Source organism: Camelus dromedarius, chromosome Y (assembly GCF_036321535.1).
Source record: "Camelus dromedarius isolate mCamDro1 chromosome Y, mCamDro1.pat, whole genome shotgun sequence".
Lineage (NCBI taxonomy): Eukaryota > Metazoa > Chordata > Mammalia > Artiodactyla > Camelidae > Camelus > Camelus dromedarius.
This window is the reverse complement of record NC_087473.1, coordinates 14,164,956-14,186,705: the sequence shown is the minus strand read 5'-3', so window position 1 is coordinate 14,186,705 and position 21,750 is coordinate 14,164,956. Positions and strand designations below refer to the sequence as shown.

At 34.7% G+C, this 21,750-nt stretch overlaps 1 protein-coding gene across 1 annotated transcript in view; it reads left to right on the top strand.

The window, feature by feature from the left end:
* Positions 1-21,339, top strand: part of LOC135320408 (cullin-4B-like) — a 98,332-nt gene extending 76,993 nt beyond the window's left edge. Inside the window, exons 19-20 of the mRNA XM_064483505.1 lie at positions 20,322-20,474; positions 21,198-21,339. Coding sequence (XP_064339575.1) covers positions 20,322-20,474; positions 21,198-21,293 — 249 coding nt within the window. The 3' untranslated portion in view covers positions 21,294-21,339. The remainder of the gene's footprint in view (positions 1-20,321; positions 20,475-21,197) is intronic.
* The last annotated feature ends 411 nt before the right edge of the window (positions 21,340-21,750 follow it).

Below are 21,750 nucleotides of genomic sequence, written 5' to 3'. Positions count from 1 at the left end.
ATCTGTCGCTAAACTATCTTAATACTGCTTTTGCTGCATCTTGACATTTTGGTACTTTATGTTTCTATTTTTGTTTCATGCTATTTTTATTTTCCTTTTTTCTGATTTGGCTCCTTGATTTTTCATGACTGTATTGTTTATTAATTTCCCTACATATGTGAATTTTGCAGCTTTATATCCTGTTATTGACTTTTAGTTTCACAGTGTTTTGATTGTTACAGATTTGTAATATAATTTGAAATCAGGAAGCAACGTGTTTGAAAAAACTATTTGGCATCATTTCATTATTTTAATTACATTTTTACTATGAACAAATATACGATGTATCCTATTGAATATTCCATGTAGAATTGTGAAGAAGGTGTATTCTGCTGCTGTTCAGTGGACATTTCGTTGCAATGTTCTATATGTCTGTTAGGTCCATTTGTTAAAGAATGGTTTAAGTTCATTTTTACTTTGTTTTCTTCCCAAGTGATCTATTGCTAAAAGTAGGCTATTGAATGAAGTCTCCTACTTGCTGTTACTGTGTTGTGTGTTTCTGCCTTTAGATTTGTTAGTGTTTGTTTAATATACTTAGCTTCCCCAAGGTTGGGTACACATATATTTACATTTGTTACATCCTCTTGATATACTGATTTCTTTTTCATTATATAATGACATTTATGTCTCTTACGGTGTTTGATTTAAAAGTCTCTTTTCATATAAATTTAGCTCTGTTTTTCTTTTTAAAGCCTTCAATTTTGTATTCTTCATTACGTTTTAAAAGACTAATTTTTGAGACATAATAACATATAAACATTATATTAGTTTCACGTATACTGTATAATGATTTGATAGTTGTATTTGTTGTGAAATCACCATTGTCTAAGTCTAGTGAACATTTGCCATTACACATAATTGCAAATTTGTTTCTTTGGATAAGAACTTTAAAGATTTACTCTCTTAGAAGCTTTCAAATATGCAATACACTATATATTAATTATAGTCACTGTGCTGTACATTCCGTCCCCATGACTTACTGAATCTGTAACTGGAAGTGTGTACTTTTTAATCCTCTTTAGCCATTTTGCCCACTATCCATCTTCCCCCTCTGGCAACCACCATTTTATTTTCAAAACTCATGAACTCAGTTTCTTTCTTTTTTTTTTTAATTAAAAAATTCACTGGTGAAATCATGTGATACTTCTTTCTCTCTGCCTGACTTACTTCACTTAGCAAAATGCCCTCAACTTTTATCCATGCTGTTGCAAATGGCAAGATTTCATTCTTTTGTTTTTTTGTCTGAATATTTCATTGTAGGTAGTTCCACATCTTCTTTATTTATTATTCATTGACAGACAGGTTGTTTCCATGTTTTGGCTATTGCAGATAGTTCTGGAATGAACATAGGGTGCGTGTATCTGTGGATAAATACTTGGAAGTAGAATTGCTGTATTATATGGTTTTGAGAACTTTTCATATTGTTTTCCTCGGTGACTGCGTGAATTTATATTCCCACCAGTGGTGCAGAAGGGTTCACTTTTCTCCACATCCTCACCAAAATAATTGTATTTTTTCTTTTTGATAATATTGTTCTAACTGGTGTGAGGGTATATCTTACAGTTTTGATTTGCATTTTCCTGATAATTAGTGATGTTTAGCATCTTTTAATGAACCTGGTGGTCATATGTCCTCTTTGGAAAAATGTCTTTTCTGATCCTCTGTCCATTGTTAGGTAAGATTTTAAAAATTTGAGTTGTATGAGTTCTTTCTATTTTAAACATTAATCTCTTATAAGATGTATGATATGCATATGTGTTCTACCATTTTGTAGGCTGCCTTTTCTTTTTGTTGATGGTTTCCTCTGCAGGGCAGAACTTTTAGTTTGATGTATTCATTTTTCTTTTGTTACTGTTACTTTTGCTATGAAATCCAAAAAATCATCACCAAGGTCTGTGTCTTGGTGTTGATCACCTATGCATTTATCCTAAGAGTATTAAGTTATCAGATCTTATATGTAGACTTTTATCCATTTGGAATTTATATTTTTGTAGAGTGTGAAATAGTGGTTCAGTTTTATTTTGTGCAGTTGACATTCCAGTCTTCCAAGCACTATTTATTGAAAAGATTTTCCAAGCACCATTTATTGAAAAGAGTTTCTTTCCCCAACTGTATATTTTTGAGTTCTTTATCCTACGTTAGTTAAACATGTATGCATGGGGTTTTTTTTTCCTGGCCTTGATATTCTGTTCCATTGATCTATGTGTTTGTTTTTATGTCAGTGCTGTACTGCTTGTATTATTATAGCTTGTAATAAAATTTGAAATTAGGAAGCATGGTTCATCTCACTTTGTTCTTTCTTAATATTGTTTTGGCTATTTGGGATCTTTGTGATTCCATACAAATTTTAGGATTCTCTATTTTTGTGAAAAATGCCATTGGAATATATAGTGATGCCATTGAATCTATAGACTGTTTTAGGTAGCATGGACACTTTAGTAATATTCTTGTAAGCCATGAACATGGAATATCGTTCCATTTGTTTTGTATCTGTGATTTCTTTAATTGATGTTTTCAGTGTAAATGTCTTTTATCTCCGTTATATGTACTCATGGACATTTTACTCTTTTTGATGAAATTGTAAATGAGATTTTCTTAATTTCTTTTTCTGAGTGTTTATAGAGTATAGAACTGCAGAAGATTTGATGCATTGATTTTGTGTCTTTTAGATTTTTTAATGAATTTATTTTATAGTACTGATAATTTCTTATGGAATCCTTAGGTTTTTTATCTATATGATATTTTGTCAGTTGCCAATAGTGACAGATTTGCTTCTTCCTTTTTGATTTGAATGCTATTTATTTCCATTACTTGTGAAATAACTCTTTGACTAGAATTTTTAATACTACGTTGAATAAAATTCTGCAAGTGGGCATCCCTGTCTCATTCCTGATTTTAGAAGAAAAGCTTTGAGGTTTTCACCATTGAATATGATGTTAAATTAAGTGTGGGCTACTCATATACTGCCTTTACTATGGTGAGATACATTTCCTTTATACTCCCTTGATTGAGAGTTGTTATCATAAATGTATTTTGGATTTTGTCCAGTGTTTTTTCTGCATCTGTGACGTCTATGAGATGATCATACTGTTTCATTCTTCATTACTGTTAACATGTTGTACCACGGTAATTGATAGCTTGTTATTGAACCAGTCTTGGCTTGCCTCCCTGGTATAAATCCCACTTGATCATGGCATATGAGCGTTTTAATGTATTAGATTTGGTTTGCTAGTATTCAAGATTTTGCACCTATGTTCATCAGGGATATAAGCCTGTAATTTTTATTTCTTGTGATGTCATTTGGTTTAAGCATACAGCTAATACTGGCCTCATAAAATGAGACTGAAGTACTACTTCCCTTTCTGTTTGGGTGAGTTTGAGAATTGCTATTAAATCTTCTTTAAGTATTTGGTTAGAATTCACCCGTGAAGTCTTCCTGTCCTGGACTTTTGATTTGGGGGAGTTTTGGGTTTTGTTGTGTTTTGGTTTTTTTTTAACAATGTCCATAGTAATCAGTCTGTTTTTGTTTTCTCTTTCTTCCTGATTCAGTGTTTGTAACTTGTATGTTTCTATCTATTTATCCATTTCTTCTAGGTTGTCAAATTTGTTGGTATTTCAGTGTTTATTATAGTCTCTTGTGAAACTTAATTTTTGTGTGTTTGTGTTACCAGATGTAACAGATGCTTCCCTCTTTCATTTGATTTTATTTTAGTTCTGTATTGTTTGTTGCGTTTAGTAAAATTTTGACTAATTATTTGTTTTTTTCCTAAGAACCAGCTCTTATTTCCATTTATCTTTGTGTTGTCCTATTATTCTGTTTCATTAAGTGGAGTCCTGATTTTTGCTGTTTCCCCTATAAACTTTAGGCTTCTATTGTTCTACTATTTGTAGTTCCGTTGCTATTATCAGGTTGTTTATTTGAGCATTTTTGTTTCTTCACGTAGTCATTTATTGCTATATCTTTATTCTTATTGCTTCTTTTACTGTATGCTCTAGTTTTGGCATGTTCTATTTCTATTATTATTTGTCATAATGTATTTTTTATTTGTTTTGGTTTATTAGTTGACCTATTAGTTGTTCCTAGCATGTTTTTAATAAATATCCACATATTTATGATTTTTGTAGCTTTCTACTGGAATTGATACGTTATTTCAAACCATTTTGCCTGGAGAAGATGATTGATTGACTTCAGACTCTTAACTTCATTGAGAATTTGTTCTGTGGCCTAATACATGACATACCTTGTGGAATGTCCCACATGTACTTAAGAAGGGTATATATTCTAATGGTTTTGGATAGAATGTTTTGTATATGTCTGTTAAGGCCATCTGGTTTAGCATAATATGTCAGGCAGATGTTCCTTTATTGATTTTCTGTCAGGAAAATTGATGAAATCGGAGTATTAAAAGTTCCCCACTATTATTGTATCACTCTCTATTTCTTAGTTTAGGCCTATATTTCAGTTCTCTCGTAGGAAATGAAACTTATCTTTCAGTCCTGCCTCAGATCTTGGTTGTCTGTCACAGCTTTGCAGTTGTTCCAGAAGCCTGTTTTAATTTTTAATGGCTTCCAGTAGTTGAGAGGGAACCAAGACCTCTCAGTTTCCAAAAGGGTGCAGGTGGATAGGAAGCAGACTTTCAGGCAGCAGTTTTTAATGCATGTAAAAAGTTCTCTAAGACTATAAATTTAAATCCCCCCAGCCAGTAGAGCTAGGCAATCTAGAGGTGTACTGTGGTCAGCAGGTACAAAAATCCAGTTTCCAGACAAGTGAACAAATCGTTGCATGAGATACTGGTGATTTGAAACAAGGCAGAGGGAGAGTGCAGAAATGGTGTCCACTAGCTTCTGTTCCCAGAGTTCATATCTGTAGTCTGCTAAATGCCTTTTCTTTAATCAAAACTCCAGACATAGTTCTCCTTAATAGAAGAAGGGAGTTTGTTTTAGTCTGCTATTTGTACAGTGCTCTGTGAGTGGTAGCTCGCCCTAAATTATCTCTCTGATCATTACAGTCAGTGGGACCCAGGAACACAAGCCCCTTGGCTACCAGAGTCAGATAATCAAGGGGTAACCATAGCAACTGGGCACAGGAAGTGAAGAAAATGTGGTACCAAGTATGTGTGTGTGTAAGCTATCCTATCAGAGATACTTGATCGCAGAAGCACAGCAGAGGGAGAGTGTATAAAAGGTAGTGCCCACCCTCTGAGGTCTAGGTGTTATTCTCAGCCCTTAGATGTGTTTCTAACTAAAACATTGCCCCTTAGGCTGTAGCTTTTATGATAAGCTGATGCTGTCATAAAAGATTAGACTCCTGAGTCTGTTGTCTATTGTGGTCTGGGGTAATAGTCATTTAAGAACTCTTTCTCCTTGGGTTATAGGCCTGTGGAACCCACAAGTGTAACTTTGCTGGCCGGCAGCCCAAGTGATCTAGATGTATAATCTGCTAGCAGCTTCAAAAACTAGGCCATCAGAGGAGGGTACAATTTCCTGGGAGATAACCAGCAAAGTGCAGGGAAGCAGAAGGAGAGTAGAGGTGGTGCCTACTTACCTCTGTTCCCTAGATATGTGTTAAATTAGATGCCTGCCCTCAGGTTGCCCCTTTAAGATAATAGATAAGCCTATTTCACATAAAGTCTGGGTGCCTTGTAATTGGTTGCCTCTGTGCTGGCTTCTGGGGCAAATGAATTGAACATAGAGCTTTTAAAGACCTGTTTTCTGAACTCTGAATAGCTTTCATAAGGTCTCCTAGATTGAAGCCCTGTTGGTTTTCAAAGCTAGATTTTTGAGGGCTCATGTCAGATGCAGGCCTTATTGTATGTAATGTGGGATTCAAGCCCTTCACTTTTAAGGGAAAAACTCTGGATTTTGAGTTCTCTTCCAGTTGTTGGGTCAGCTATCCTGGGGGTGAGATTTTTGGAGAGAATGATGCAGCCTCTCCTACCTGCTTTGGTTTGTGTTTTTTCATCTTTGTTCCTCAAATCTGAATGATAGCTTTACCATATAGAGTATTCTTGGTTGTAGGCTTTTTTCTTTCAATGCTTTGAATATCATGGCATGCCCTTCTGGCCTGTAAAGTTACTCCTAAAAGTCAGCTGATAGTTTACAAGAGTGCCCTTTTATTTTTACTATTGTTAATGTTTTCTCTTTGTCTTTAATTTTTGCCATTTTAATTATAAATGTGCCTTGTTTTGGACCTTTTGGAGTTCATCTTGCTTGATGCAGTATCTGGGGTAGTTTGAGGCTGGTGCTAACCCACAGTGCTAATAGGCTAAAGGGAGGACTCCAAAGTTGTGTTTGCCAACACCAATATTCTCATCTCTGTGTGCTTAGGGGGTGCCCCAGTTGCCTTCTCCCTCTTCAGGAGTTTCTCCAAGGTCTGCAAATGGGTCTGAATCAGGCTTCTTTCAGATTACTGCCTTTATTCTGGGACTTTGAGCATGTGTACTTTTGCACATGCCTTTTAAGAACAGAGTTTCTGTTTCCTATGGCCTTCCAGCACCCACAGGCAAGCCCTGCTGGCCTTCAATGCCAGACATTCTGGGACACTCACCATCCTGGTACAGGACTGCTGGGTTGGGGAGCACAATGTGTGGCTCTGACCCCCTGCTTTTTGGAGAGAACCTTTACAATTGTTTTTATCCTCCACTTTATGGGTTGCCTACCTGGGGATATGGGTCTTGACCATACTGTATTTCCTTCCCTCCTGCTCTCCCATTGTGATTTCTTCTTTATAACTTTTAGGGCAGAAGATCATCAATGACCTGGTCTTCAGGTCATTTTCAGAGATATTTGCTTTGACATAGTTGTAATTTTGGGGCTCCTGTGGGAGCAGGTGAGCTCAGGGTTTTCTGCTCTGCCATCTTGGCCATACTTTCTGTTTCTTGATCTTTTGCCTTCATATCCAAAAAAAAATATCACCAAGACCAATACCAAGGAGTGTCTTCCCAGTATTTTTATCTAGGAATCTTACAGTTTTAGATCTTAAATTTAAGTCTTTAATCCATTTCAAGCTAATTTTTTTGAGTGTTGTAAGATAGAGGTCCTGTTTCATTTACCTTATGTGATTATTTAATTTTCCCTACATTATTTATGAAAGACACTTTTTTTTCCCCATTGCGTGTTGTTGGATCCCTTGTGAAATATTAGTTGGCCATACATGTCAGTGTTTATCTAGGTTCTTAATTCTGCTTTCTCTGTCTGCTTCTCTTTTTAGGCCAGTACCACAGTGCTTTTATTACCATAGTTTTGTGGTATTCTTTGAAATAGGATGTGTGATGGCTGTTGCTTTGTTCTTTATTCTCTTTATTTTCTTTGGTTATTTGGGGTTTTTTTCAGGATCTATGCAGTTTTATGGATTGTTTTTTCTATTTCTCTGAAGTACTCCACTAGAATTTTGGTAGGGCTGCTTTGACTATGTAGATGGTTTGGTTGTGGTGGACATTTTAGCTATTTTTCTGATTCGTGAACATGAGACATTTTCCATTTGTCTCCTTTTCAGTTTATTTGTTTAAAATCTTATACTTTTGTACACATGTTTTACTTGATTAAATCTATTTGTAATACTTTGTCTTTTTTTTGAAGTATAGTGAGTTATAATGCGTCAGTTTCTGGTATATAGCACAGTGTCCCAGTCATGGATATACATACAAATATTCACTTTCACATTCTTTTTTACTAAAGATTATTACAAGATATTAAATATACTTCCCTGTGCTATACAGAGGAAATTTGCTTTTTTAAATCTATTTTTATATACAATGGCTAACATTTGCACATCTGAACTCCCAAATTTATCACTTCCCACTCCCTTTCCCCTAGTAACCATCACATTGTTTACTCTGTCTGTGAGTCTGTTTCTGTTTTGTAGATGAGTTCATTAGTGTCCTCTTTTTTATTCCACATATGAGTGATATCATATGGTATTTTTCTCTCTCCTTCTGGCTCACTTCACTTAGAATAATGATCTCTAGGTCCATCCATGTTGCTGCAAATGGCATTATTTTATTAATTTTTACAGCAGAGTGGTATTCCATTGTATAAATAAACCACATTCTTTATCCAGTCATCTATTGATGGACATTTTGGTTGCTTCCATATCTTGGCTATTGTAAATACTGCTGCTATGAACATTGGGGTGCATGTATCTTTTCACATTAGGGTTTTCTCTGGATATACAGATGGGATTGCTGGATCATATTGTAAGTCTAGTTTTAGTTTTTTGAAGGCATCTCCATACTGTTTTCCGTAGTGTCTACACCAAACTACATTCCCACCAGCAGTGTAAGAGGGTTCCCTTTTCTCCACACCCTCTCCAGCATTTATCATTCATGGACTTTTTAAAAATTTTTTTCTTTTTTTTTCTTTTTCTCTTTTATTAGGTAGAATTTTTAGGTTCAACTGTACATACGTATTATATTGCATGTAAATACATATATACTGTACACTGCACGTGCTTTTTTTAGTTTACATATGTGTTCTGATCATTGTTTCAAAAACAGTTTAGAGCTTAAGCTTTTTAAACTTACATGGTTATCAAAGAAATAAAGCCAACTACAAAATAAGAATCAACAGAATGCAGTAATCCAATCATAAAGGACAGTCAAAGATGCTTACACATATTCAAGAAATCAGTCATCTTAGTTATAAATAATTAGTTCATTTGTGTCCTTATTATTATTGTTACTATTTTTTAGATTCCTCATATATATGATGTCATATGGCATTTTTCTCTCTCTTCCAGCCCACTTCACTTAGAATGACAATCTTCAGGTACATCCATATTGCTACAAATGGGGTTATTTTATTCGTTTTTATGGCTGAGTAGTATTCCATCGTACATATGTACCACATCTTCTTTATCCAGTCATCTATTGATGGACATTTGGGTTGTTTCCACGTCTTGGCTGTTGTAAATAATGCTGCCGTATCGTTCATGGACTTTTAAGTGATGGCCACTCTGACATGAGTTGATAATCTCATTGTAGTTTGATTTGCATTTCTCTGTTAATTAGTGATATTGAGCATCTTTTCATGTGCCAATTAATTATTCATGTGTCATTATTGGAGAAATGCTTGTTTAAATCTTCTGACCATTTTTGGATTGGGTTGTTTGCTTTTTTGTTATTATGTTGTATGAGCTATTTATGTATTCTGGAGATCAAGCCTTTGTCAGTTTCATCATTTTCAAATATTTTCTCCCATTCTTTAGGCTGTCTTTTTGTTTCATTTATGGTTTCCTTTACTGTTCAAAAGCTTAGAAGTTTAATTAGGTCTCATTTTTTTATTTTTGCTTTTATTTCTTTTGCTTGGGTAGACTGCCCTAGGAGAACATTTATGTCAGAGAATGTTTTGCTTGCATTTTCTTCTAGGAGGTTTACAGTGTCTTGTCTTATATTTAACTCTTTAAGTCATTTTGAGTTTATTTTTGTGCGTGAAGTGATGAAGTGTTCTAATTTCACTGATTTACTTGCTGCTGTCCAGTTTTCCCAACACTACATGCTGAAGAGACTGTCTTTTCTCCATTGTATATTCTTGCCTACTTTGTCTAATACTAATTCACCATTGGCCTGTGGGTTTATTTTTGGGCTGTCTGTTCTTTTCCATATTGTTGCATATGTCATTGGATCATGCCAATACCATCCTGTTTTGATTAGTGTTGTCTGAAGTTTGGGAGGGTTATTCTTCCAGCTTTGTTCATTTTCTTCAGTTTTGTTTTGGCAATTCTGGGTCTTTGGTGATTCCATATAAATTTTAAGATTATTTATCTAGTTCTGTGTGAAATGTCCTGATTAATTTGGTAGGGAACATATTAAATCTGTAGACTGCCTTGGATGGTATTTCCATTTAAAAAATATTGATTTTGCCGATCAAAAACATGGGATATCTTTCCATTTCTTTAACTCTTCTTTAATTGCCTTAATCAGTGTTTTGTAGTTCTCCATGTGTAAGTCTTTCACCTCTTTGGTCAGATTTGTTCCTAAGTATTTTGTTGTTTTGGATGCAATTTTAAAAGGGGTTATTTGTTTACTTTCTTTTCCTGATATTTCATTATTGGTGCAAAGAAATGCAACTGATTTTTATGTATGTTAATATTGTGTCCTCCTACCTTGCAGAATTCTTTTATCAGCTCTAGCAGTTTTTGTGTGGAGCTTTTAGGGTTTTCTATGTATGGTCTCATGTCATCTGCATATAGTGACAAATTTTACCTCTTTGTTTCCAATCTAGATAAATTTTATTCTTTATTCTTGCCTAACTTCTGTGGCTAGGACTTCCAAGACTGTGTTGAATAGAAGTGGAGAGTGGCAGCCTTGTCTTATTCCAGATTTTAATGGGAAGGCTTTCAGTTTTTCACCATTGAGTACTATGCTGGCTGTAGGTTTCTCATAAATAGCTTCTATTATGTTGAGATATGCTCCCTCATATGCTCTACTCTCACTTTGGTGAGAGTTTTTCTCAAAAATGGGTGTTGAATTTTATCAAATGCTTTTTCTGCATTTATTGAGATGATCATGTGCTCTTTGCTCTTTCTGTTGTTGATGTGGTGTATCATGCTGATTGATTTGCATATTTTGAACCACCCTGTGTCCCTGGGTTGAATCCAATTTGATGATGCTATATGATCTTTTTTTATGTGCTGTTGCATTCTGTTTGCTGATATTTTGTTGAGGATTTCTGCTTCTGTATTCATCAGTGATATTGGCCTGCAATGGTCTTTTTGGTAGTGTCTTTGCCTGGTTGTGGTATCAGGGTGACGGTGGCCTCACAGAATGAGTTTGGGAGTGCTCCCTCCTTTTCAGTGTTTTGGAAGAGTTTGAGAAGAAATGGTGTGAGTTCTTTGTATGTTCGGTGTATTCTTCCCCAGTGAAGCCATCTGGTCCTGCAGCACTTTTGTCTGCAGGGAGACTTTTTATTCCTGATTCTGTTTCATTTCAGGTTATCTGTTTACGTGGTCTGTTTCTTCTTGATTCCGTCTTGGTGGACTCTCTGTTTCCAGAAGCTTGTCCATTTCTCCTAGGTTGCCCAGTTTGCTTCCAAATAGTTGTTCCTATATTCTCTTGTAATTAATTTTTATTTCTGTGGTACTGGTTGTAATTTCTCCCATTTTCCTTTCTTATTTTATTTATTTGTGTTTTCTCTCTTCTTAGTGAGCCTGGCCAAAGATTTGTCGATTTTGTTTACCCTTTCAAAACACCAGCTCTTGGTTTGATTCATTTTTTCCATTTTTTTTTTTTTTTGAATCTCTGTTTTCTTTCCTCCGTGATCTTTATTATTTCCTTCCTTTCTGCTGACGTTGTTCTGTTTGCTCTTCTTTTTCTAATTCTTTTAGCTGGTAGGTTCAGTTGTTTATTTGAGATTGTTGCTCTTTTTTTAGTAAGGCCTGTGCAGCTATGATCTTCCCTCTTAGGACTGCTTTTGCTGCATCTCATAGATTTTGTGTGCTTGTGCTTTTCATTGTCATTTGTCTCCAGCTGTTTTTTGATTTCTTACTTGATTTCATCATTGACCCATTGGATTTTAAGTAGCATGTTGGTTCATCTCCATGCTGTTTTGTTGGTTTTTTTTTTTTTTCTCATTTGTTTTTCAGTGGTTGATTTCTAGTTTTATGCCATTGTGATCAGAGAAGATACTTGAAATGATAATTTCTATCCTCTTAAATTAGTTGAGGCTTCTTTTGTGCCTGAGTACATGATCTAGCCTAGAGAATGTTCCATGTGCACTTGAAAAGCATGTGTATTCTGTTTTGAGGGGATATAATGTCCTAAAAATATAATGTCCAAGTCCAATTGTTCTGTTGTGTCATTTAGTGTCTCTGTTGCCTTATTGATTTTCTGTCTGGAAGATCTGTGCAGTGATGTTAATTAGATGTTAAAGTCTCCTAATGTTGTATCCCATCAATGTCCCCCTTTATGTCTGTTAGTATTTGTTTTATATATTTAGGTGGTCCTACATTGGGTGCATATATGTTAACGAGTGTAATATCCTAATCTTGTATTGTTCCTTTGATCATTAACGTACTGTCTTTTTTATCTTTCTTTATGGCCTTGGTTTTAAAATCTTGTTTTGTCTGATACGAGTATTGCTACTCCTACTTTCTTGTCATTTCCATTTGCATGAAATATCTTTTTATATCCACTCACTTTCAATCTCTGTGTGTCCTTCACTCTAAGGTGGGTCTCTTGTTGGCAGCATATTGTAGCCTTTTGTTTTATTAAGCAAACTGCCACTCTGTGTCTTTTGATTGGAGCTTTTAGCCCATTGACATTTATAGAAATTATTGATAGATATATGTTTATTGCCATTTTGAAATTTGCTTTCCAGTTGATTTGGTATTTCTTCTTTGTTCCTTTTCCTTTTTGTTTTTCCTTTTTGGTTTGATAATTTTCTTTTCTTTTAGTTTGGTTTCTTTTTTTTTTTTTTTTTTTGGTTTTTGTGACTCTGTTGTATGCTTTTGACTTGTAGTTACCCTGTTTTTCAAGTATGTTAACCCCTTGCTACATATGTTTGCTGTAGACTGGTAGTCATAAAGGCTCACACACATTCTAAAAAGAATGAGGAAAAACAGAAGAATCATAAAAAGAAAGCAATAGAGAAAAAAAATCTGTATTTTCTTGCTCTTTCCTATCCCACCTTTTATTATTTTGATGCCCCCCCTTTATTTTTAACATCTTCATGTTTATTTTCTTGCAACTCATTGTAGTTATTGCATTTCCAGTTATGCAATTTCTGTAGCATCCTCCTAGTTTTCTATTTAGAGTAGACCTTTTAATGTTTCTTTTAGCATAGGTTTAGAATTGCTGAATTCTTTTAGTTTTTGCTTGTGTGTGAAATTCTTTATCTACCCTTCTACTCTAAAGGGTAATCTTGCCAGATAAAGTATCCTAGGTTGCAGCTTTTTCTTTCAGGACTGTACATCTATCTTGCCATTCCCTCCTGCCCTGCAGAAGTGTTCTTCTAGAGAAATCAGCCAAAAGCCTTATGGGGTTCCCTTATAACTAACTCGTTGTTTTTCTCTTGCTGCTGCCTTTAGAATCATTTCTTTATCTTTAATTTTGGCCATCTTGATTATAATGTATCTTGGGAGTAGTTCTGTTTGGCTTCTTGCCTGGGACCCTCTGTACTTCCCTGTACTTGAATATCTGTTACCTTCTTTAGGTTTGGGAAGTTTTCAGGCATGATTTCTTCAAGTACATTTTCAATCCCCTTTGCTCTTTCTTCTCCTCTGGGACCCTTATTATGCATAGGTTGGCATGTTGTATATTATCTCATAGTTCCCTTATATTGCTTTCATTTGTGTTTTACTTGCTTTTATGTCTGCTGTTCTAAATGGGTGACTTCTGCTATCCTGTGTTTAAGTCACTTATTTGTTCCTCTGTATTATGTAGTCTGCTTTAGACTGTCTTTAGCTCCACTTTTATCTCAACCATTGAGTCTTCTGTTTTTAATAGGCTCCTCTTTATATTTTTAATTTCCTTTTTAAAATAATCTCTGTCTGTTCATTGTGTCTCATATTTCCTTCAGTGCTTTTATCATCCCCTTTTTGAAATCATGATCTAGTAGGCTCTTGAGGTCTATTTCAGTGATTATTCTTTCAGGTGATTTCTCCTGTTCTTTTAAGTGAGAGTTGTTCCTCTGCTGCTTCATTTTACTTATATCTCTCTGGGTTAATGGATCTAGGAGTATCAGTTATCAACTTGTGTTCTTGAAAGGGTTTTGTTTTTTTTTTAAGAGAATATGTTCCTGTGTAGACCCTGCACCCCTAATAACTTTGTCACAAGGTCTGTTTTTAGTATGGATGGTTGCCACGTCTTTCTTCTGTCTGTGTTGGCTGTTATCCCTTTGATTGTCAGTGTTGCAGTGTTGTGATCAGAGCCTGTGCTGGTTGTTGAGGAGGGCCTCCTTTTTTTTCCTGTGGTTGTGACAGCCCTGACCAGGGCTGGTTCTATTTCCCTTTTGTTGTAATGGAGGCTTCCAGATCTGTTTCTGAGTTGTGGTGCATGGTAGACAGGGTGGGAGTGGTACAAGTACTCTTTGTTGACAGTGCCTCGTTCCCACCTCAGCCGTGGGACTTTCAGTGCTCTGCTCTCGTGTCCCCCAGGTTCTCTGCCCTAAGAGCTACCAGTGCAGATCCACTGACATCTGGATTAGTCACCTGGATAGTGGCATGCTGTTGGATTAGCACCATCCCCAGTACCATATCTACATATGGTTGGCAGGTCCACTGAAAACTGCACCTGCAATGGCCCCTGCTGTGTTCCAGGAATCTGCTCCTTGCTCATTTGTCTTAGAGGCTTGAGTCAACAAAGGCATCTGGGTTGCAAATTGTTCCCCTCTGCCTGGGGCTGTAAACAAATCTCAGTATCACCTGTGAAGTTGCAGAGCCCCTGGGTACCGATTCAGGGTTCAGCCCCAACTGCCTGGGAGCCAGGCACCACCAAATTTAGTGGCTGAGCCATGCTTCTCTTCTCAGGAGAAGGGACCAGTGATGTCACAGGCCTCTGGAGACAGTGGCTATGGCCTAGCTATGTTGCACCTATCCCACCAGTGCACACCAGCAGTGTGGCTCTTCTTTTCATGGGGACCCCCTCCCCATTAGCTAGCGTCTAGGGCTGAGGATCACAGGGACCTTTTGTGCCAGTTTCTCAGTTAAGAGGCTGCTGTGCACTCCTTGGAACCTCAGAGGTTCCGCCTCCTTCCCCACTGATGTCTCTGTTGGAGAAGGCTGCATCCCAGTGTAACAGTGCTATTCCTCCTTTGCCACTCCCTCCCAATGGGAAATGTCCTGCACTAATTTCCTGTTTCTTTTTCTTTTTTTTTTTTTTTTTCTCCTACCAGATTTTGTGAGGAATTTTATTTTTTTGAAATAGGCAGTGTTCTGCCAAAGTTCAGTGAGTGTTCTGAGTGGGTCCGTGGATGTCTCTCTTGGTATATTTATGGGAGAGGGTGAGCTAAGGGCATCCTTCTACTCCTCCATCTTGGCGTTCCTCCCAATAGTTCGTCTTTGATGCCAATACTAAAGGAGATTGTTTCCTATATTTCATTTTAGGTATGAAATGTTAGTGCAGAACGATAAAATTATTTTTTATATACAGGCGTGCCTCAGAGACACTGACGTTTTAATTCCAGACCATCATCATAAAGTGAATATCCAAATAAAGCAAATCACACTATGTTTTTTGGTTTCCCAGTGCGTGTGAAAGCTATATTTACATTATACTGTAGTTTAGTTTGCAATAGGATTAAGTCTAAAAAAATCAAATGTATGTACCCTAATTCAAAAATACTTTATTGCTAAAAAATGCTAACCATCATCTGACACTTCAGTGAGTAGTAATCTTTTTGCGATAGTAACATCAAAGATCATAGGCATATCAAAACTAGGCAGAGTTATCACAAATCAAAGTTATCACAAATTTGCAGGCTAACATCACTGATGAATTTACATGCAAAAAACCCTCAGCAAAATACTAGCAAATATAGCAAATCCAACAATATATTAAAAGGATCAAGTGTGATTTATTTAAGGAATGAGAAGATTTTTCAGTATCCACAAATCAATCAGTGTGATACACCACATTAACATATTGAGAAATAAATACCATATGATTGTCTCAATGGATGCAGAAAATGCTTTTGATAAAATTTACCATCCATTTATGGTAAAAATTCTAAAGAACATGGGCATAGAGGGAATATATCTCAAAATAATAAAGGCCACATATGATAAAACCACAGCTAACATCATACTCAATGGTAAAGAACATTTTTCTCTAAGATCAGGAATAAGACAAAATTGGACACTCTCACCACTTTTGTTCAACATATTTTTGGAAGTCCTGGCCACAGTGATCAGAAAGAAAAATTTAAAAAAATCTAAATTGGAAAGGAAGAAGTCAGACTGTCACTGTAGATGACATAATACTGTACATAGGAAATCCTAAAGACACTACTAGAAAACTGCTAGGATTCATCATAATGAATTCAGTGAAGTTGGAGGACACGAAATTAATATACAGAAATTAGTTGCATTTCTATACACTAATAAAGAAGTATCAGAAATAAAAACTACAGAAAAAAATCCCATTTACCATCACATCAAAAAGAGTAAAATACCTAGGAATAAACCTGCCTAAGGAGGCAAAAGACCGAAAGAAATTGAAGATGATGCAAAAGAGATACACTGTATCTGATTTATGGAGAATCTGTAGTGTTAAAATGACCATACTGCCCAAGGCAATCTACAGATTTAATGAATCTCTATCAAAGTACCAATGGAATTTTTCAAAGAACTAGAACAAGAAATGCTAAAATTTATATAGATGCACAAAAGACCCTCCATAGCCAAAACAATACTGAGAAAGAACAATGCTGGAGGAATCACGCTCCCAGACTTCAGACCATACTATAAAGCTACAGTAATCAAAACAGTGTGGTAGTGGCACAGAAACAGACACAAAAAGCAATGGAATAGAATAGAAAGCATGGAAGCCAACCCAGACAATTATGATCAATTAATCTACGACAGAGGAGGCAACAATATACAATGCAGGAAAGACAGTCTCTTCAATAAGTAGTGCTTGAGAAACTGGAGAGCTACCTTTAAAAGACTGAAATTAGAACATTTTCTGACACTGTATGCAAAAATGAACTCAAAATGGATTAATGACTTAGATGTAAGATGGGATACTATAAAACTGGAGACAATAGTAGGCAGTATGTTTTTGGGTCCATCTCCTAAAGTAAAAGTATCAAAAGCAAAAATCAGCAAATGGGACCTGTTAAATTTTAAAACTTTTGCAGAGCAATGGAAACCACTGAAAAAAATGAAAAGACAGCCTAATGAATGGGAGAAAATATTTGCAAATTACATGACCAATAAGGTGTTACTATTCAATGTATATAAACAACTCACATTCTTAACATAAAAAAACCAAGTAACCCAGTTTGAAAAAGGAGTAAGAACTGAGTAGACATTTTTCCAAAGAGGAAATGCAGAGGGTCAAGCAAACACATGAAAAAGATGTTCAACATCGCTAATCATCAGAGAAATGCAAATCAGAACTACAATAAGATACCACGTCATACCTGTCAGAAGAGCTATCATCAAAAAGAAAACAAACAACTAATGTTGGTGAGAATGTGGAGAAAAGGGAACACTTGTACAGTGTTGGTGGGAATGTGGATTGGTGCAACCACTGTGGAAAACAGTATGGGAGTTTTTCAAAAAACTAAAAATAGAACTACCATACGACCTAGCAATTTCACTTCTGGGTATATATTAAAAAACCACAAAAACACTAATTCAAAAAGATACATGCACCCCAGTGTTCATAGCAGCACTGTTTACAATATGCAAGACATGGAGTCAACCTGAGTGTGCATTAACAGATGGCTGTATAAAGAAGTTGTGACACACAGAGGCGCACACACACACACACACACACACACACACAATAGAGTACTACCCACCCATAAAAAATGAAATTTTGCTATTTGCAGTGACATGGCTGGATTTGCAAAGAACTATGCTTAGAGAAATACACCAGGCAGAGAAAGACAACTACTAAATTTATCACTTGTGTGTGGAATCTAAGAAATATAACAAACTAATGAATATAACCCAAAAGTAAGAGTCACAGAGAACAAACTACTAGTGATTACCAGTGGGAAGAGGGAAGACAGAAGGGGCACTATAGGGTAGGTGGATAGGGAAGTACAAAACTACTGGGTGTAAAATAGGCTCAAGGATGTACTGTATAACACAGGGAATATAGCCAATATTTTGTAATAGTTGTAAATGGAAAGTAAGCTTTAAAATGTGCAAAAATAAGGAATTTTCTTAAAAAAATCACTGACCACTTTCTCCATAACAAGTAAAATTATACTGGAAAAGTTTGAAATATTGTGAGAATTACCAAAATGTGACACAGACATGAAGTGAGAAAATGTTGTTGGAAAAAAATGGCACCAGTGGACTTGCTCCACACATGAATCTTGAGATTGTAAAAAATGCAATGTCTGTGAGATGCAGTAAAGTGAAGTCCAATAAAATGAAATATGCCTGCACTAATTTTATATTCTTAAATTTTGCTTAATTTATTAATTAGTTCCAGCAGTATTTTGATTGTCTTTAGGATTTTGTCACTATTACATAATATCATCTGCAAGTAAAGATAATTTTATTTCTTTCTTTGGATGCATTTTATTTTACTTGTGTGATTACTGTAGCTACAACTTCCACTCCTGGGTTAACTAAGGGTGGTGAGAGCTGGCATTTGATTTTCCTTATCTCAGAGGAAAAGCTATCAGACTCACTATTGAGTATAATGTAAGCGGCGTGCTTGTCATACGTGGCATTGTCATGTTATAGTATCTTTTATAACTAATTTGTTAAAAGTTTTTATCATGAACGGATATTTAATTTTGTCACAAGCTTTTGTCTGCATCTTACTGTAATGATGATATAGGGTTTTTTTCATTATATTAATGTAATGTATCACATTTATTGATTTGTCTCTCTAACTGTCCTTGATCCCAGGGCTGAGTCCCACTTGACCATAGTGAATATCTTTTTTCACATGTTGCTGAATTGGGTTTGCTAGTATTTTATTTTGAATTTCTGCATGTGTATTCATCAAAAATATTGTCCTCTAGTTTTCTTTTCTTGTAGTGTTCTTATCAGACTACAGTGTCAATATAATGTAGCCTCAGAAAGTGAATTTGGGCATGTTCCGTTTTCTTTAGTTTTTAAAAGACTTTGCAAAGGACTGGTGTTAACTTTTCTTTAAATATTTGGTGGAATTTGCCAGTAAAATCAATTTGTCCTGGGCTTTTCTTTGAGGATTTTGATTACTGATTCATACTACTTACATATTTTTTGTTCGTATTTTCTATTCATGATTATATTTGTAGATTCTGTATTTCCTGAAGTGTATCTGTTTCTTCTAGGTTATTCAATTCATGTATAAGGAAATGTAGTACATACATATAAAGGAATATTATTCATTTATAATAAGTAATGAAGTACTAATACATGTTTCAGTGCAAATGAATCTTGACAACATTATTCATATGAAAATATTACACATAAATGAAAGAAACCAGACATAAAAGATCACAAATTGTATGGTTTCTTTCATATGATATGCGAGCAGTAGGCAAATCCATAGATAAAGCAAGTTACTGGTGTGGGGGAATGGGGAATGAGAGTGACTACTTAACAGGTACAGGATGTTTTCTGGGATGGTGAATATGTTTTGAAACTGGGGATTAATGGTGGTTGCACAACACTGTAAATATGTCAAATGCCATCACCTTGTACATTACTTGTTTTGTGAATTTCATCTCAATTAAAAACATTTACCTGACTAAGATGAGGTTAAGTGAAGGGTTTTTTTTTGTTTGTTTGTTTGTTTTATTATTAGGGGTAGAAATATATTTAAAGCTTTACTGGAAACATAAAGGTTGAGATAGTCTGGAAAAATAGGGGGTGTAATGAGCATTTAAGGAATAATACTGATGAAAGCTCACACAAAACATGAAGTAGTGAGAAATACAGATAAACTGAGAAATCCAAACTAAGCCACTCTAAATATGTTGGGGCTTTATTTGGAATTTGGAACCTAGGAGGCAGTGAGGAAGATAGTTTCCTAACTGGAAAATCAGGTGACTTGGAAGATTTACTCTTGACAGTTTAGGATAGAAGAAAGGATGAAAATGTTTAAAGTTAGAAGTTTGAATGGTTTTTAAAATGTAGGCATGCAATTTTAAATGAGCTATTCTACAAATTCTCTTATAACAACCAGAGTTAAAATGAGAGAAGTTTCTGAAAATAAATGCTTGTGTGTGAAGTACAGTAAAAATCATATAGCTTTAGTTTGAATAAATAGAATAGATTAGCAATGGAATACTTGTAGTGTGTTCAAGATTTATTTTGTACCTTTGATATCACATTTAAAGATGCTATCATGAAACTAGTCAGGGCCAAAGAAAGTACATAATTAACTAAACAGAACTGGAAAATTCAAATCATGGCTACGTATTTTCCTGTTAGTTCTTCTAATTGAAAATAGAGTGACTGAAAATGGAGGAACATGTTATACAAACTTTGATTACCAAAATGGATAATATATAAAAGATTTCCATACAGCAGAAGTGGGTTACTTTTTATTTCTTGCGCTACTTTTTATTTCTACAAGAATTTGATCCTTTAAAATTCCAAATTGCATATGGGTTATGTATTTTTGAAATTTTATGTATTTTCATTTTACCTTAATTATTTTCATTAGATAGAGGAACAAACCATCACCACAGAGAGAGTTTTCCAGGACCGACAATATCAGATTGATGCCGCAATTGTTCGAATTATGAAAATAAGGAAAACACTTAGCCACAATGTACTTCTGTCAGAATTATACAACCAGCTAAAATTTACAGTAAAGGTAAGCAAACCTACCAAAAATCCAGTAGCTTTGAGTACTTTAAAATCAAAGAGTAAGTTTATAAAGTATCTATTACATGGAGCAAAATATGTGTATATCTTATGTGGATATCAGTATGACTGAATACATGATTTCTGTACCTTTTTTTGTGTTATATACCGTGCTGTGTTTTAAATTTTTAAATTGCATCAATTTTGTAAGCAGAAATCATAAATATAACATAATTTTAAAAGGTAACAAGAAAAAAAAGACATACTTAAAATAATCTAAAATATTCCAAATACTCTAAAATAGAATATAACACACTATTTAACATATTTTTGGCAAAATTGTACTTTAAAAAAATAGATCTTTTAAAAAGAGATTTTTTTCCGTAATAATTGTTAGACACTTCAAGTTGACTTGTCAGCACATTGTCTGTAAAATTAATTAAAAAAAATTATAGTTTGATTTATCCTAAATAACAAATATGACTTTTTTCCCTAAAATACAGCTCAGATATGTTTTTCTTTTGTTTATGTGTTAATTAAATTTTATTCATATTTACCTATTGTCCTGTGTAGTTCTAGTTTTAAATGATAGTAATTATTTTACTGAAGAAATTTATTGTTCCCTGAAAACTATCTAGGTAAAATATGATAATTTGTGTATTTATGGGGAGAATAAGTGGATCAATACTGTAACATATTCTTATTAATCCTAATAATTTACTTTGTTTTTTAGCCTAGTGATCTGAAGAAGAGAATAGAATCCTTAATTGACAGAGACTACATGGAAAGAGATAAAGAAAACCCAAACCAGTACAAGTATATTGCATAAAACTGTGGCCTTAATTTGAGCACTACTCTTCCCGCTTTTAGTAGAAGCCTCATGGTCCTTTTAATTGATTAAAATATTTTACTGATGTTTGAGTGAAACAATGTATTAAAAATATTAATGCAAAATTAAAATTCTATCAACATTTTCACTTTAAAGAATACAATTTACTGATTGAAATCTCTTTTAATGTTACTTATTTACACTATACTTAATTTTCTAAATCTGCTAGAATATTTTATACTCTTTTCTATCAGTTTTCATTCCAGTATGGTTCCTGTGGATTACATGTAGTACACATTATTTTCATAAAGAACAAGTTTCACTAAGGGCAATAATATATCAAAACATATTTATAAAGTTAAAATGGAAAACTGATTTATACATCTCAAAGGTTTAAACTATTCTAATTTACAAATTAAAGGAATTCATTTGTTCATAATTTTTGTCTGAAATTAAT